The sequence below is a fragment of the Prionailurus viverrinus genome, chromosome B3 (assembly GCF_022837055.1).
Source record: "Prionailurus viverrinus isolate Anna chromosome B3, UM_Priviv_1.0, whole genome shotgun sequence".
Lineage (NCBI taxonomy): Eukaryota > Metazoa > Chordata > Mammalia > Carnivora > Felidae > Prionailurus > Prionailurus viverrinus.
The window spans coordinates 132864383-132882084 of NC_062566.1; the positions used below are offsets into that span (position 1 = coordinate 132864383).

Genomic DNA, 17702 nt, shown 5'->3' on the forward strand with positions numbered 1-17702 from the left:
AGCATGAACGGGGGAGGGGCAGAGAGAGAGGGAGACACAGAATCGGAAACAGGCTCCAGGCTCTGAGCCGTCAGCCCAGAGCCCGACGCGGGGCTCGAACTCACAGACCGCGAGATCGTGACCTGGCTGAAGTCGGACGCTTAACCGACTGCGCCACCCAGGCGCCCCTCTTTCCACTATATTTCTACAAACACACTTGAATGACAGAATACTAGCGAGTCAGTTAAGAATATCAGTTGGAGTTAGTCCTCTATTTTTGCCTCATTCTGGGTCCTAGAATTGCCTGGCCATTTACCAAGTGTCACCCAGTACTTTTGGAAAAAATGTAGGAATGAAGTAACCTGCAGATTTTAGAATGACAAAAAGTCCGTCTTTAGACTGCTGCTTGATAGTATTACCTTAAGTACAATTCACGTTACTCTGATTTATATTTATAGTCAAGAGGACTAAACAATAAATTAATTTTAGGTATATTTCAACACTGGGTAGCAAACAGATGGAAATCCAATTAGGCATTTAGTCGACACATTGAATATTCCAGATTCGCTAGGTCTATCCATGGTTCTCTGAATTTGCTCCTAAAATATCTTGTCTCTGCAACAGAAAATGACTAAGAAAATGGGGGGGGGGGAGGAGGGACGGTATTTGCTATTTTCCTTTTAACTTTGTGACAAAGCCCATGCTTATGTTCTGTTTAAGCAAAATGGGTCCCGACGGGGAATGAATGCATGCTGCCTGTTTAGTTGAATACTCAGATCGATGATTTAGGTAGAAGGCAGAAAGAATGAAATGAGCCAGGGGGTTAGGGGTCAACATAGACAGGGCTCTGGCTGCCGTGCCCCACCACATGGGTGACTTTGGGCAAGGGCTTTCCTTTCTTGGAGATGAGATTTTTTTTTTAACGTTTATTATCTATTTTGCGAGAGAGAGCGTGAGCACGTGAGCAGGGGTGGGAGGCAGGGAGAGGGAGAGAGAGAATTCCATGCAGGTTCTAGAGAATTCCATGCACGTTCTATGCTGTCAGTGCAGAGCTCCACCCGGGGCTCGAATCCACAAGCTGTGAGATCATGACCTGAGCCCAAACCAAGAGTCGGATGCTTAACCGACTGAGCCACCCAGGCGCCCCTTGGAGATGAGATTTTTGCCACGAAGGCAAAAGTGCCTGGGGCTTGTGAATGTCATCATGGCCCATGCCCGTGTCTCTGTTCCGCATTTCTTCCCTACGTGAAACGGAGGTATTGAACTTGATCTGTGTCTCACTGAACGCCTCTGTCAAATGATCTGATGCACCATGGAGTAGCCAGGGCCGCGCTGAGGCCAGTGCTGTGGTCAGGACTGACTGCAGCTGTTTTGTTCTCATTTTAGTCACCAAGAAATGATTCTATGACAGATTAAAACGCGGCTCGAGAGGGAAGTAAAGGGAGCGAAGCACATGACTCATGGAAAATGTGTCTTCCTCCCAAAGGCTTCGTCTTGAAATAGTGTTCCGATGTACCATTTTTCAAAGTCCGGATACGTGAGTCACAATGAAAGGTAAAGATACTCTACCAAACCCGTCTTGAGTCCATAACAAAGGCTCTGAGAAACAGGCTTAAAATACCAGACGGACTGTCCAGACATCTCCTTAAAATCAGTGAATTTAGGGGCGCCTGGGTGGCGCAGTCGGCTAAGCGTCCGACTTCGGCCAGCTCACTATCTCGCGGTCCGTGAGTTTGAGCCCCGCGTCGGGCTCTGGGCTGATGGCTCGGAGCCTGGAGCCTGTTTCCGATTCTGTGTCTCCCTCTCTCTCTGCCCCTCCCCCGTTCATGCTCTGTCTCTCTCTGTCCCCAAAAAATAAATAAACGTTGAAAAAAAAATGTAAAATCAGTGAATTTAATAGTCGGATTTATCTGAGGATGGCTCAGACCAGCAGAGGCCGAGGGGGACACTCTCTTCTGCCGCCAGGTGCCAATAACCCATGTGGGTTCGGCTACCTCGGGTCCGGCGTCTCCTGGAGCACCGTGTACTCACACGTGTCTGAAATCGTAGGAGAGCTGGGTTCACCACCCTGCCCCGAAATAGAAGCATTCCAGAGGTTTCTTCATAGATCATGAAATGACGTGGCTGGTCTATTCGGATGATGGGGAGGCATGGAATCAGCAGTCGTTTCTAACAGGGTTCCCGTCACTGCCTCAGCTCCTCTTTTATCAACTTCAATCCCAGCTCTTTGTAAAACCTGGAAAAGCAAATGATGCGGGAGACCATTTGTGTGGCAGTGGAGGGGAAGGAGCTGGTTGAGCCCGTTGACGTTTTTTGCTACGGTCCCACGCACGGGGTTTAATGGTACAGGGCTCATCTGTGCCGAGAGGAGCGGTCTGAGGCGGTACCAGGGATTGGCCTAGAAGCCCGAAACAATACCGGGAGACCCCAGGGACCCCGAAGTGTGAGGTACATTGTGGGTGTGCACCCAGGGGACTCTGCCCAGCCAGTTCATGCACACATGCATCACATACACAAATGGTTGGAGAGCATGTACTTTGTGCTGCTGACTCTTGAGCGGCTGATGCCTCCCCTCAAGAAGGTTTTCAAGCTGCCTGGGACCGCGGGATACTTTGACCTTCCTTTTGGCAGGCAAAGCGGGGGCAGGGGCGTGGTTACTCTTCTGTAGAAGCTTCCCGGCACCTGGTGCAGCGCCGAGGCGGTCCCTGGGGTCCCTCCGGTTGCCCGTACTCCCTCTGCCTGTCATGTTTGGGAGGCCCTTTTGTCCAGAAACCTCCTGTGATGGAAATGATGTACGTACGTAACTTCTGTAAGGGAAGATAGTGAAGACATCTGTGGTTAACCTAGAGATTCTCTAATTTCTTGGAGTGAAAATTTACTTTCCAGAGTAAACAGGAGGAGAATATTTAATGGCTTGCGATTTAAACTGTAAAACAGCACACGTCTTCATTTTTAAATGTGTTTACAGCAGAAGTTCTTTGAGGTGCTAGTCTGCAGGGTGGTCGTGTTTATTTGTCTTATTTTCCCTGAGACGGTAATGCCTGATTGCAGGCCATGGTTAGCCTACTGGGTCCTGCTTAAGTGGTTACCTTTTTCTTTTAAAAAAAGTTTATTTTTGAGAGAGACGGGGGTGGGGGTGGGGGAGAGAAAGCACAAGTGGGGTGGGGGGAGGAAGCAGAGAGAGAAGGAAAGAGAGAATCCCCAGCAGCTCCCGCGCTGTCAGCACAGAGCCTGACTCGGGTCTCGATCTCTGGCCGTCACAGGTCTCGATCTCACAAACCGTGAGACCATGACCTGAGCGGAAATCAAGAGTCGGACGCTTAACCTGCTGAGCCAACTAGGTGCCCTTTAAAATCTCCCGCAGAATTGGAAACTGCGGTTGTATGGGAGAGTACGAATCAGACTCCAGACCTGCGAAGGACCGTGGTGGGAGATGGCGGAACGTTTTCCTGGTTGCGATAACAAGCGGGGGTTACTGCTGGCATTAGTGACACCGGCCAGGAATGCTAACCGGTTACCCGCGATGCACGAAACCCCTCTGAACAACAGCCCCCCCCCCCTCCAAACCAGGAGGGCTTCCGTGTGGAAGAGGACTAACCCTGCTCGTAGTAGCTTCAGAGTCAGAACTGAGGCCAAAGAGCATGAGTTACTTAGGGAGGAGTTATTGGGGGGGGGGCCGTATAACAAAAACAATGTTAGCCATTTGTGGATTGAGCTGCTTTTCAAAGAATTAGTGAGTTCTCTGTCATTGGAAGCATCGAAAGAATGAAAACCAGACAGCTATTTTGTAGGGATATTCTAGAGGGCACTTCCCCAAGGGGTGGGAAATTGGGCCAGGTGACCTCTGGGGGATTCTTTCATCTTGAAAGTGGTGTCCCTCCGTGCAATTTTAATGAGTCTGTGACCCAATTTCCATTTCAGGGGGAAATCTTGAGCGTTGGGAGTGTGAAGAGGGAGAAATCCACATAAGAGAAATTAAATCAGTTAAATGTTTTAATAAAGTAGCTCAAAATGACCAAAATATCCAACTTGAATGCTGTTTCGAGTTTTGTGTAATTTTAAATCTAATTTTCTCCTGCAGCGTGGCATTTAATCGATGTTAAACACTGTGCAAAAATATTTGTTGGTTTTGATCACCTTTCATACTTAGGGACTGGGCCCTAATGAAGCATCTTGACTTACCTTGGATACTTTCCAGTTTCTGGAAGCAACGGAGAGGTCACATAGGTCAGCCTGGAGTTGGAAGATTCTTCCAATTACCATCTGCTCAAGCAGTTCATACATCTCCTACTTTTTATTTATTTTTTAATGTTTATTTTTGAGAGAGAAAGGGAGACCGAGCACGAGCGGAGGAGGGGCAGAGAGAGAGGGAGACACAGAATCTGAAGCAGGCTCCAGGCTCTGAGCTGTCAGCACAGAGCCTGAGGCGGGTCTCCAACTCACCAACCATGAGATCATGACTTGAGTAGAAGTCGGACGCTCAACCGACTGAGCCACCCAGGCGCCCAAGATACATTCATTCATTCATTCATTCATTCATTCAGAGACAGAGAGAGACAGAGCACAAGCGGGGGATGGGCAGAGACAGGAGACACAGAATCTGAAACAGGCTCCAGGCTCCGAGCTGTCAGCACAGAGCCCGTCGCAGGGCTCAAACCCACGAACCACGAGATGGTGACCTGAGTCGAAGTCGGTCGCCCAACCGACTGAGCCACCCAGGCGCCGCATCTCCTACTTCTGATCTAGCTGGAACTTTGGGAAGAAAACTTCCATGTTTCTGTGGTAAAATGTAGACGAAAGCCAGAGACTCTGAACACTAAAACGGTCACGATGTCTCTCTTCCTTCCTCCAAGATTGTTTCCATCCCCAAGTGTCTCTCGGTTGACTGTACACGTGGCTCGTTCCATTCTGTTGTAACCGTCCAGCCCAGACAAGAGATGGGACTTAGCAAACGCGGATCGCTTCAGCCTCAGCCGGCCCGCTCCTGCTTTATTTCCCCGCCGGTGACGCCCACTGGCTTCAGCAGAGAATGACACGCTTTGCGTCCACTTCTGTGTTGCAGAGACAGCCCAGACCAACCGAGTAGCTGCTCCCAGCCATCCTGCAGACTCCAGGATGGTGGCTGTGTGCGATGTCTGGATTCTGCAGGCCCCGGATTCCAGAAGAGTCTTAGGAGTCGGGATGGACCGTAGGAGGGCCGTGAAGGAAACCTCAACCCCCGCTACCCACCTTTAGCCAGAGAATCTCCGATTCTCCCTCCTTTATGTATCGGCGTTTTCCTTTCAGAATGTTTTGTTTGGCGAAAATGAGTTCTGTGGCTCAGAAAGGAAATGCGTGAACATACGAATTGATACCAAATTAGTCTTAGGGTCCCAGGCTCTTAATCTGTGAAATCTAGCCCAAGACACCCACACCCCTCTCACCGGGCTGTTCAGAGGATTGAATGAAATTATGTTACGTCCTCCCAACCGCGTCTGATGCTTAGTAGGGGCTTAGTAGGTATTCCTCTCCTTGTGTTCTCTTCATCCCCTTCGTTCTCTTGAGGTCGTGGGAGGTGGGCTGGGCTGTCAGACAGGAATGTAGCTGAGGACGTGACCTGCCTCGGAGATTGAGTTCTACCTCGGTGTGTTCAAATGTTCGTTGGCCTATTACACGCGAGGGCCTGTGCTGAGCGCTAAGGAGGGAAGACAGGAATGAAGGAAGGCGAGACCTTGCTAGGCCGAGGCCTGACCGGACACAGAAGGCACCGCTCTGGAATCCCCCCTGCCTTGTGCCCCAGTGGGCAGATCAGCTTATTCCGCAAACATGGCGGGGGGCGGGGGGGGGGGGGCTTCCCTGTGCTCCCGACTCTCCTCTGGGCGCCCGGCCCCTCCCTGGGTCACCCCGTCCAGGGTCCCCCTTCTCATTGAGTTTATGTACTGGTGACTCCCAAAAGTGCCTCTCCAGCCTGGACCTGGCCCTCAGCTCCGGCCCCAGCTGCCCCTGGGCATCTACAGATCTTTCTTCAAAACATTGTTTTTGTAATGCTTATGTATTTTTGAGAGATGAGAGCGAGCCGGGGAGGGGCAGAGAGAGAGAGAGAGAGAGGGAGACACAGAATCCGAAGCAGGCTCCGGGCTCCGAGCTGTCAGCACAGAGCCTGACGCGGGACTCGAACCCACGAACCGCGAGATCATGACCTGAGTCGAAGTCGGGCGCTCAACTGACGGAGCCCCCCGGGCGCCCTGATGCAGAGAAGTTCGGATCCACACGTTTCGCACTGAACCTATGAACGTGTGCCCAGACCTGTCCCTCCCACGGTCTCTCCATTTCGGGAAACGGCAAATCCAGCCTTCCCGTTGCTAAGGCCCAAAACTTGGCCATCATCTCTGCCTCCCTCTCGCTGTCCCCCGCCCGCATCCGCTGCACGGCACACCCCGTCACCTCTAGCTTCCTGCCGGTCCCAGGATCTAACTGCTCCTCGTGCCCCCTGCTCCACCCACGTGCCCAAGTGTCACAGTGACCTCCTGACCGCTCTTGCTTCCTCACCGCCACCCACCCCCGCCCCGAGTCTTTTCTCAGTGCAGCGGCTTGCGTGACCCTTGCACACAAGTCACACCGCGTTGCTCCTCTGCTTCGACCCCTCCGGTGGCTTCCCATCTTCCTCAGGAAGGCCAGAGACTCTTCCGGGGCCTGTGACGTGGCTCCTGGACGACTAGGCCCCTGGCTCATCCCTGACCTCTCCCGCCGCTGTAGCCCCCCTGGCTGCCCTGCGGGTCCTCGAACCCACCAGGCACCCTCCTCCCCCAGAACTTTCACTTCTGCCTGTGACCCTCCTCTCCCCGAAGAGATCCAGGGTCACGCTTCATCTTCCGGGGTTTGCTTACGGCTCCCGCCTTCGTGAGCTCTGCCCTGATGGCCCCTGCCCTCCCTCTCCTTCCCTGCGCTGTTACAATGTACATATTGCTTGTCTCCCTTCACTAGACTGTGCGCCCTGAGGGCTGGCCCGTGCATGCATCACCGCGCCCGGCACGTAGGACGACCTTAAGTAAGTGCCAGGGGTTGGAGCGGACAACAGGACGAAGGAGCACTTGGCCTCCGGGAGCCCGCCCCCCGAGGGGGACACGGGCCCTGGACCGTGGGGTTGTGAGCACTTGTAAGGACGGGAAGGCTGAGCGCCTGTAGGGTGAGGGCAGAGCGGTCCCTGGTTTTCGTGTTTCCGGGGCACATGTCCACGGGGGTGGCGGGCAGGCGACCTTCGAGGGCGAGGTGGTCACCTGTTTTCCCCCTAAGGCCCACCAGTATGGTGGCATTTCCTCCCTAGGGCAGACAAGAAAATTCTTACCAAAGGTAGAGGCAAATTCGCCCGCCCTGTACGTCGTGGACTTGACTGCCTGTACTCGTCCACCTTGGTGAAGAGAGCGTCAAAAGCGGGGAGCCGTTTCCTTGGGCGGGCGAGAAAAGAGCTCCCTGCAGAAGCCGCCCACCTCCAGAGCAGCCGGCCCGCTCGAGTAGTAGGGGGCCCGGCTTCTCTCCCCCTTCCGGCGCCAACTACGGGAGTCCTGGCCTTCCCCGGCTGGCTTGGACCAAGCTCAGGCAGGCGAAATCAGCCCCCCGAAGACCAGCTTTTCCCGGGCCTCTTTCCCCGGCCGGCAAAACACGCGTCCACCCACAGGCCCGACGGCAATCACACACGGAGGCAAGGGAGGGTCTCCCACCGGTCCCTCACGGTTCTGGACCTGAACAAGATCCACTCTCACACCAGCTGCTGCCCTAACAACCCACTTCCTTCTACACCTGCTGCCTGGGGCGGACTCCAGCCCTCCAGAGGGCTGGGGGCCTCTCCCCGCCTCTGCCCTCATGGGGGTCTCCCTGACCGCCGCTCGGTCTGGTGCACGGCCCTGCATCAGCAGAGACCACAGGGGCACCGGGGTGACCTCCCCCGTCCGCCCGCTGCTTAGGATGTTCTGAGGGCGGGGTCCCTTGCTGACAAAGAGCCGCGGAATCGGAGGAGGCCACTGGTACGCTCTCCACACACGTCGTCCTACTGAACAGAACAGAATGTATGCGGGGGCACCTTCCTCCTCTAGGCGCCAGGGTGCCTCAAGTATACCAAGGGAAGCGTCAGCCTAAATAGAACCTGAGAGGTGGGGCGCCTGGGTGGCCCGGTGGGTTAAGTGTCTCTGTCTCGGGTCTCGATCTCACAGTTCACGAGTCTGAGCCCCGTGTCTGTAACATGCCTCTGACCCGCCCCTGCCCTTTTCGGTCTAGCGGGGAGGGCTCAGCACTGCCCGACACCCACCCCCTCACCGTGGAGCCCACCCAGAGCCAACGAGAACATCTCTCCCCCATACCTCACCGGCTGGACCTTTGAAGGCCTTTGATCCACTGGCTCTTACCAGTGAGTGGCCCCATGGTGCCTAAGAAGGCCCTTCATTCAGAGAAGAGACGCAAAAGGTTAAGGTTTGCAGCAGATGTTTGCTATTCCAAAGCACGCCCCCCAGTGGACTGTTGCTGATTAACATCCTGCTCGGAGGTGGTGTTTCTGAAAGTGCAAAGACACAGAGACCGGCTTCCCACGTTCCCCAGCTCCTTCTCCAACCCAGGGTGTGACCAGAACCCCCCACCCCCCAACGTGAGTATCTTCTTCTCCACCTAAGGTGGCCCTCTAGTAGGTTCCAGCACCTTGTGGGATGGAGCTGCTCCAGGGGCTGAGCACCTCCCGTGAAGGAAGGCGATGGTGGGTCCCACGGAGGCCATCTGGATCCCCCTCCCAGGGCTGGGCACCACGTGGGAGGCGGGGGCAGAGATGATTAAGACCTGCCCACCAGTCCCCCCCGTAAGGTTTTCTGCAGTGTGAGTCAGACTTGGTCAAGTTCCAAATCACAAAATCTAAACCTTCCTCTGATTTACACGGTGGTTGTCTTCACGGAAAATCCAGTGGGCATGAAAGCCGTGGGGGAAGCTGGCATTTTTATACGAAATCAAACATCCCGGAACTGTGAGCATCATTCACCCGTGGGGACTGGCAGTGAGTGGGACATCTGTCCTGTGGGACCTGGGTCACTTCATTGCGAGGGACGGTCCTGCGTGGTCCAGTAGGTCTGGCGTCTCTGACCCTCGTGCACTAAATGCCAATAGCACTTCCTCAAATCTTTGTGAAAACCCAAGTGCCCTGACAAGATTCCACAGCATTCCCTTGCTGTGTATCTGCTCTGTGGAGAAGTACTGCCCGATGAGGTCAAAGTGAGGGGGGCAGATGGGCTTCTGGGCTTAGCGCAGGAGCCAGCCTTGACCTTCCCATCTGCCTTGTCTTGCAGCAGCAGAGGAAGGGGCTAAGTCCTGCAGACTGGCGGTCGGGGGGGTGGGGAGTTCAGCTTCGCCAAATGTCTGAGAGAAACCAGCGGACTTGGAGCAGGGTGTCCACGGAAGGCTTCGGACGCAGGGTGGAAGTCATTGTGTTGCACTTGACCACCTGTGAGGCTCTTACAACGTCTGCCAGGATTTCAGGATGGATCTTTCTTTAGAAGGGAAGGCAGCGGGGTGTACTGGTGAAGAGCGTGAGGGCCCCCCTACTATATTCACTGGGGAATGCAACTCAGCCGCTCCAGGCTTGCTTCCCCCCAACCCGCCGCCCAGTAAAATGTCCCGAATGGCCCTCTGGCCTGCGACTATGTCAGCAGCACCCAGAACCAGCAAGGAGGTGGAAACAGGGAGCTCCGGCCCCCAGGAAGTGCGGCTCAGAAGCTCTGTGTCGCCGGCAAGGACAGGAGTCCTGCGCTGCCCCCAGCAGGCCAAACTCAGTGCCTACCACTCTAGCTTGGCTTCCTTCCCAGCTGTGGACCGCCGAGCCCCCCAAACTCACTCGGCCTCAGTTTTCCGAACTATAAAACGGGCTCCCCACGGTAAGGATTACACAGGGGGTGCCGATGAAGAGCTCGATGCCTGGTAGGAAGTTGTGGTACACGCTAGTCCTTGCATGACGACGTTCGAGCCAGAATAAACGTCAAGAGGTCATGCAGCCCCGGGATTTGGACTTTCCAGAGGAGGAAATGCAGCGCCCCCCCCTCCCCCCCAAGGCCTTTCCTGCCAGCACTGGAGCCAGAGCTGACCTGGTCCCCTGGTGATGAGTAAATTCAGAGGAGACAGTAGCACCTTTCCTGAGCTCCCTCAGGCAAGAAGTCACCCTGCAGGGCCAGATCAAGGGGGCTTGTAAAGCAAACTCATGCTGGCACCCAAGGGGCTAAATGTCTGAAAAACAAGGCAGACCGGTTATTGGCATAATCAGGCTTCAGGAACGAAGTGAGAGGCTGCAGTGAGTGGTTGTGCGTGGATCAGATCACGAGCAGGGCTCGGGGAGGGGGGTAGCACGATGTAGGAAAGGCGTCCCTAGTCCTTGCGACGCGCATGCGCACGGGGCAAGGCTCCCGCCGCTTATCCACCGGCTTCTTTCCCTCATCCCCATCCGCCTTCTGGTGTCCTGCTTCTGCCCCAGATCGTCTGCCCTGCCTCACCCGGCTGCGCGACGCCTCACAAGATTGCAGAGGGACCCGCTCTGTCCCCAGCCCTGCAAAGCTGATGGCTCAGGCAAGGCCCGCAGCGTTGCCCCAAGAAGCCCGGCGCTGCGAGCCGGTGGTCAGCGAGGTGGGAGCCACTTCTGGATAACTAGGAGTTTGGTTAGCACCCGCAGTCACCCCAGCCCGGGAGACTAAGTAACAAGGCTCTCCTTGAGATGGGCCTTTTCTTTGGCGATATCAAAAGAACCTTTGAGTAGGAGAGAAATAACGTTTTCTTATAGGGCACCAAGAAACAGATACTCAGAAAGGTCGGTAACCTCGCTCAAGGGCACAGAGCTCGGGATCTGAACCTCGACCTCCGGCTCCAAAGGCAGTGCTGTGTCTCCCAAGGCAAGGTCTTGCTGGAAGCAAGACCGCCTGCTGTGGCAACACACGTCAACTAAGAAAATGGTCCTTCTGCCCGGGAAGCACTCAAGCTACTTGCTCCCTGACTGTGTGCGGGCGGTAGGGTTTGAACTGGGCCCCCAGTGGAGGCGGGATCTAGGGTACAGGCAAGTAGAGGAAGAAAGATCCTTTTCCTCCTGGAGTGCCGTGATCTGGGGGCAGGGAGCACCAGGGAGCCACTGAAGGTTCTAGAGCAGGGGAGAAGTAAGATCAGAGGTGGGCTTCAGTGATCTGATTCTGGAAGCCCTATTATTTATTTTCTGAGTTGGAAATAATGGATTTTAGGTTGTGAATGGAAATAAAAAGAAGTTTTTTGATGAGGGACCAGAACAAGGTTGGAGAGGGGAGAAGGGCAGATGGCTGGGTGGGGTGGAATATGTCCTTGCTGGTCAAGGTCACGGACAGACACCGCTCACGTTTCACCAGCCCCACCCCCACCTGCTCCTGGGCAGCTCCGGTCCCAGGTCTCTCCCCAGGGATGTGTCACGTGAGTCTGTCAACCATCCGCTGTGCTGTGATGTCTGCCCCGTGGCCCCTCTCCCGTTCACCACCCCGTCTGCCTTCGGTGAGGTCTCCCGTTGCTTGGGGTCTCTGGTGTTAGATGCCCCGGCACCCCACAGCTGCTGTGCCACCATGGAAACGGGTGCAGGTGCCCAAGTGCCATCCGTAGGTGCTCCCGGAGCTCCCAGTCCCCGGGTGCCATGCAGAGCCGGGTGTCTGGAGTCTGTATGGGGATGCTGCTACCCTGAGGTCCAGCTGAGGCGGGGGGACGACCCTCCCCACTCGGTGCCGTTTGTCGTTTGAGCCTCAACCTCCTTCTCCGCCCGGTGCTTGGAACAGCTCCCACCGTCCCTGCCCGTGAGCCTCTGTCCTGTGCCAGGAAGGCAGGCAGACGCTCGTAGCCCACGCTCCTTCACCCACCTTCTGCCCACGCCTCTTTCCCCAGATCGGCACATGCCTGTCAGCTCTAGGTGACCCCGTCCCGGCGTCCTGGCTAAACCCCAGCGGTGGGTCCAGCTTGGAAATGGAGTTTTGCTTTCGTTACGAAGCACACAAACTTGGGAGTCAGGCTGGAGTCAAACACAGGATCTTAACAGCTGTGGGAACAGGCACACATTTTTAGAATGGAGAGAATCCTAGGACGGGCTTCACGGTCAGGTTGTTCTAAGAGTAAATGGGATGTCTGTGGCAGGTCCTTGGCCCAGGGCCTGGCATGGCCATGGGAACTGCCGTCGGCATGATTTATGGCCCGGCCCCGGGCAGAGGGATGGACTGATAGCCTGTCCAGGAGTCCAAGGGCTACGTGCAAAGGTGGGGGTGGGAGTTGGGAAGGAATGGTTGCCTAGTTACCGAATGATCTTGAGGGAGCTCGCTTCAGTAGAAATGCAGGTTCAGGACCTCACAGACATTCTCCCCAGGGCGGCTGGAAGTTCCCCATCCAGGGGATGGCTTCTGGTCCAGCCTTCAGCACCCAGGACACGGGGACACAGGGCTGGACTCTGGGCTGGGGGAGGAGGGAGCCTTTAGGTCGGTCGGGAGCTAGACTGCCTAAAAGTAGGATACTTCTAGGTACTCACCGTGATTCTGGCCCCTCTCCACCCCCCCACCCCTGCACACGCACACATACCACGTATGTGGGCACTCACCTGTTCTTGACTGTGACCTGTCTGGTTGTATTTTTCGGTTACGTTGCTGGCCGTTACTTATTTATTTCAGTTTTTAACTTAAACAATTATTGTAAGTAATTTCAAACTTACTGCAAGAATAGCTACACGGCCCTTCTGTAACCCCTCACCCAGAGTCACTGAGTTTTAGACATTTTCCACGGACGTTTTATGGTTCTCTTCTCTATGTCTATATCTGCATGTGACCCACCCCCACTGTCTTATACTGAACCATTTGAAATGGTTAGGTATCCCGGAGAGTGAGAATATTGTCTAATGTAAATGGCAGCAAAATGATCAACTCCAAAACATTTAATATTGTTACAGTACCTGAAGCTGCCATCATACTCCAGTTTCTTCGGGTGACCCCCCAACGTCCTTTGTGACATTTTAATTTTCAGTGCGGGAGCCCATCAAGGGCTGTCTGCTTTATGCGCCGTGTAGTCTCGGTCTCCTTGAATCTGGGACAGTGTTCCTCAGCTCTCCCCGTGCCTTTCATTATGTTGACATTTTGAAAGGCTCAGTTCGGCTATTTTCCCGGTTCCCAGTTTGGGTTGGTCTCATGGAGCCCCTCGATCGGCCTCTGATGATACATTTTTGGGGGCAGGAATATAAAAAAAAATGTTGGGTCCTTCTCCGAATATCACATCCAGAGGCACCTGCTGTCTGTGTGTCCCTAATTGGCCGTGTTTATTTTTTTATTTTTATTAAAAATTTTTTTTAATGTTTCTTTTCGACAGAGAGAGAGAGAGAGAGAGACAGAGCGTGAGTGGGGGAGGGGCAGAGAGGGAGACACAGAATCCGAAGCAGGCTCCAGGCTCTGAGCTGTCAGCACAGAGCCCGACGCGGGGCTCGAACCCACGAACCGCGAGATCATGACCTGAGCCAAAGTCGGACGCTTAAGCGACTGAGCCGCCCAGGCGCCCCGGCCATGTTTATTTTTGTAACTTGGTTGAGGTGATGTCCACTTCTCCCAATATCTACCTACCGTGTCTCCTTCTGCAATAAGTGATTTGTGAGGAGATACTTTGAAACACGTTTAAATATCCTGCTTTTTGCCAGACTCCTCCTGCTCCCAGATGTGTATCCATTGAACGTTCTTGCCCGAATCGGTTATTTTAGGATGGTAGTCTAAATTCACTATTCCTTTCCTATTTATTAACATTCTGAGGATAGATTCACGGGCTCAGTTTTATTCCATGCATTTTCATACAGTACTGGTCTTATTATATATGGAGATGTATTCATGTGTGTATTTAGTTAGATGTTCGAATTGTCCCAGGTATACGTAGATGTTAGAAACGTACTGGAAACCATGAGTTTATACGTCCAATTCACACCCTAGCCCGCAGGATTCTTTCGGCTTCCCCCATTCCATATGTGCACCTTTCTTCTTGCTTAACCCTACAAAACATACACGTAATGTTATATTTGTTATACCCCGCGCCACTTTGAAAAACAAGCGCGGAAAGAAGGCTTCAAGATGTGTTCCTTTTATTCTTCAGACTGGGGGGATATTGTCCAAGTACTGTGTTTGGAAGTTCCTTGGGCGAGTCCTTTTTTCTCACCTTCAGTGTGATTATGTTCCCTGTTTGCGATACGTCTGAATTCATTCGTTTTTCTTTTCATTGGCTTTTAGGGCTTTCCTCGTGTGGCTCACTTAATTTTGTTTTTGAATATATCGAACATTAACATTATTCCAGTAGTCTAAATCATGTAAGAAGGTCCCCGGAGAGAAGGGTCATCCTCTCGGAGTAGCTTCCAGTGTCTTGCAATTACAAACAATGCTCCCATCAATAACCTTGTGCAGGTTATTTTTCCAAGTTGTGAGACGTTTGTCTTATGGTTAAATCCCTAGAATTTCTGGATCAAAAGCAAATCTGTATATTTGTTACATGTCCTGGGTTGAGTAGTGGTTCCCAAAAAGCTACGTCCAAGTCCTAACTCCGGGTACCTGTGAGGGTGACCTTATTGAGAAAAAGGGTCTTTGCAGCTGTAATTAAGGCAAAGATCTTCAGATCAGATCATCCCGGATTTAGGCCCTCACTCCCATGACAGCCATCCTTACAAGAAAAAGGTCTTCCCGGGGCCTGGAGTCTATTTCCTGCCTTCCCAAGCTACGTCATTGGGCTGCCCACGTATTTATGTACCAGTGCCACAGACTTAATTAGAGAATCCGTGTGGTTTGCTGTAATCTCTGCTCGAGCTGGTCCCCTATGCTCCCCATCCCCTGCTCCCCCATATACTTTCCTTTTTAGGGTTTTCCTGGCTATCGCATTTTATCTTTCTCTATGGGCTTCAAGGTCATCTTGTCTATCTCCAGGAAAAAGAAGATTTGCTGTTATTTTTTTGGAATACCATTGAATTGTTGCATTAACTTCGGGAAGACTGATAGCTGGGTGATTGAGGCATCTTATTTCCATTTGTTCACGTCTAATTTTGCATCTTTAAGGAGCAGTGTCATCATTTTCTCAGTGTAGATTCTTCACATTTCTTGTTTCTTTTTTTTAAATTTTTTTTTTCAACGTTTTTTATTTATTTTTGGGACATCGAGAGACAGAGCATGAACAGGGGAGGGGCAGAGAGAGAGGGAGACACAGAATCGGAAACAGGCTCCGGGCTCCGAGCCATCAGCCCAGAGCCCGACTCGGGGCTTGAACTCCCGGACCGCGAGATCGTGACCTGGCTGAAGTCGGACGCTTAACCGACTGCGCCACCCAGGCACCCCTCTTGTTTCTTTTTTAAAAAAATTTTTGTGTTTGTTTTTATTTTTGAGAGAGAGAGACAGACAGACAGAGGGCGAGCGGGGGAGGCACAGAGAGGGAGGGAGACGCAGAATCCAAAGCAGGCTGAGCTGTCAGCACAGAGCCCGACGCGGGCCTTGAACTCATGGACCCTGAGATCATGACCTGAGCCGAAGTTGGACGCTTAACTGAGCCACCCAGGCGCCCCTTGTTTATTTCTAAGTCTTGTATTTTCTTGGTTGCTACTGGATTTCCTCCTCTGTTATTTGTTTAACTGGTTATTTGTGTATATGAAGGTGCTTGTTTTTGCGTGTTGATTCTATATCCTGACAGCTTGCTGAATTCTTTTGTTACGTGAGTTTCTTTTATCCCTGATTTACTAGGGTAATGCAGGTACATTACATGCCTTCTGCAAGTAGGCATGTTTTTTCTTTTTTTAAATTAAAAAAAAAGTTTACTTAAAAATATTTTTTTTAATGTTTATTTATTTTTGAGAGAGACAGAGACAGAATGTGAGTGGGTTAGGGGCAGAGAGAGAGGGAGGCATAGAAGCAGAGGCAGGCTCCAGGCTCCGAGCTGTCAGCCCAGAGCCTGACACGGGGCTCGAACTCACGAGCTGTGAGATCATGACCTGAGCCAAAGTCGGATGCTCAACCGACTGAGCCACCCAGGTGCTCCTTTAGTGTTTTCTTATTAAGATGATGGCTTGAGGATTCAGGTCTAGATATACCTTCCATATACATATGAAAGGTATAAATATGCATATTTAAGGAAGTATTCCTATTTCTCAAGATATTCCTATTTCAAGATATTCCTATTTCTCAAGATATATACTTATCTATCCATTCGTTATCTATCATCAATCATCTGTCCAGCTGTCTTCTATCTATGTATCTATTTATCATCTATCATCTATCTATCATCTATCTTTTATCTCATTTAATGTTGTTTGCCCCAAACCAGGAGGGTAAACCTCTTCCTCTGGCAACGTTTCTCTAGCGCCCTCTACTGACAAAGCTTAATATCCTGTCCAGATCCATTTTTGCAGAGCCGCGATAAAGCGAGCATTTGGAGTTTGCAGCATTAAATTGGTAACTATTTTTGCTTTTGACAGTTAATTATATTTTAAAGATGTTTAAACAATATTTTATATATATTTGCATATTTACCCTTTTGTATGGGTCCAAATTTCCATTTAGAATCTTGTTTCAGCCTAAAGAACTGCTTAAAAATTTTCTTAGCGAAGGTGGCAAACTTTCTCAGCTTTTGTTTCTCTAAACAATAAAAAAAAAAATCTTGATTTTTTTTTTTATTAAAAAAAAATTTTTTTTTTCCAACGTTTATTTATTTTTGGGACAGAGAGAGACAGAGCATGAACCGGGGAGGGGCAGAGAGAGAGGGAGACACAGAATCGGAAACAGGCTCCAGGCTCTGAGCCATCAGCCCAGAGCCTGACGCGGGGCTCGAACTCCCGGACCGCGAGATCGTGACCTGACTGAAGTCGGACGCTCAACCGACTGCGCCACCCAGGCGCCCCCAAAAAATCTTGATTTTTGACTTCGTTTTTTTTTTTTTTTAATTTTTTTTTCAACGTTTATTTATTTTTGGGACAGAGAGAGACAGAGCATGAACGGGCGAGGGGCAGAGAGAGAGGGAGACACAGAATCGGAAGCAGGCTCCAGGCTCCGAGCCATCAGCCCAGAGCCCGACGCGGGGCTCGAACTCCCGGACCGCGAGATCGTGACCTGGCTGAAGTCGGACGCTTAACCGACTGCGCCACCCAGGCGCCCCTGACTTCGTTTTTGAAAGATTGTTTTGCTTTGCTTCTTTTTTAAAGTTTATTTATTTATTTTGAGAGAGGACGAGAGATTGTGAGCTGGGGAGCGGCAGAGAGAGAGGGAGAGGGAGAGAGAGAATCCCAAGCAGGGCATTCAGGGCTTGATCCCACGACCGTGAGATCATGACCTGAGCTGGTATCGAGAGTCGGACCTTTAACTGATTGAACCACCCAGGCACCCCTCTCTTTCTTTTTAAAGGTGTTATGATATATGTGTGTGTGTGTGTGTGTGTATATATATATATATTAGTATTTTTTTTTTTAATTTTTTTTTCAACGTTTATTTATTTTGGGACAGAGAGAGACAGAGCATGAACCGGGGAGGGGCAGAGAGAGAGGGAGACACAGAATCGGAAACAGGCTCCAGGCTCCGAGCCATCAGCCCAGAGCCTGACGCGGGGCTCGAACTCACGGACCGCGAGATCGTGACCTGGCTGAAGTCGGACGCTTAACCGACTGCGCCACCCAGGCGCCCCTATATATTAGTATTTTAAAGATGTCTTTCTGTTGTGTTTTGGCCTGCATGATTTCTTCTTTT

General features: G+C 51.9%; 1 protein-coding gene across 1 annotated transcript; it reads right to left on the minus strand.

The window, feature by feature from the left end:
* Positions 1–1872: 1872 nt before the first annotated feature.
* On the minus strand, positions 1873–8373 carry SERPINA10 (serpin family A member 10). The gene is given in 7 exon segments (XM_053447931.1): positions 1873–2124; positions 2126–2215; positions 4162–4259; positions 4704–4756; positions 7187–7292; positions 7295–7366; positions 8358–8373. Coding segments are annotated over 7 exon segments (687 nt in total).
* Between the last annotated feature and the right edge of the window lie 9329 nt (positions 8374–17702).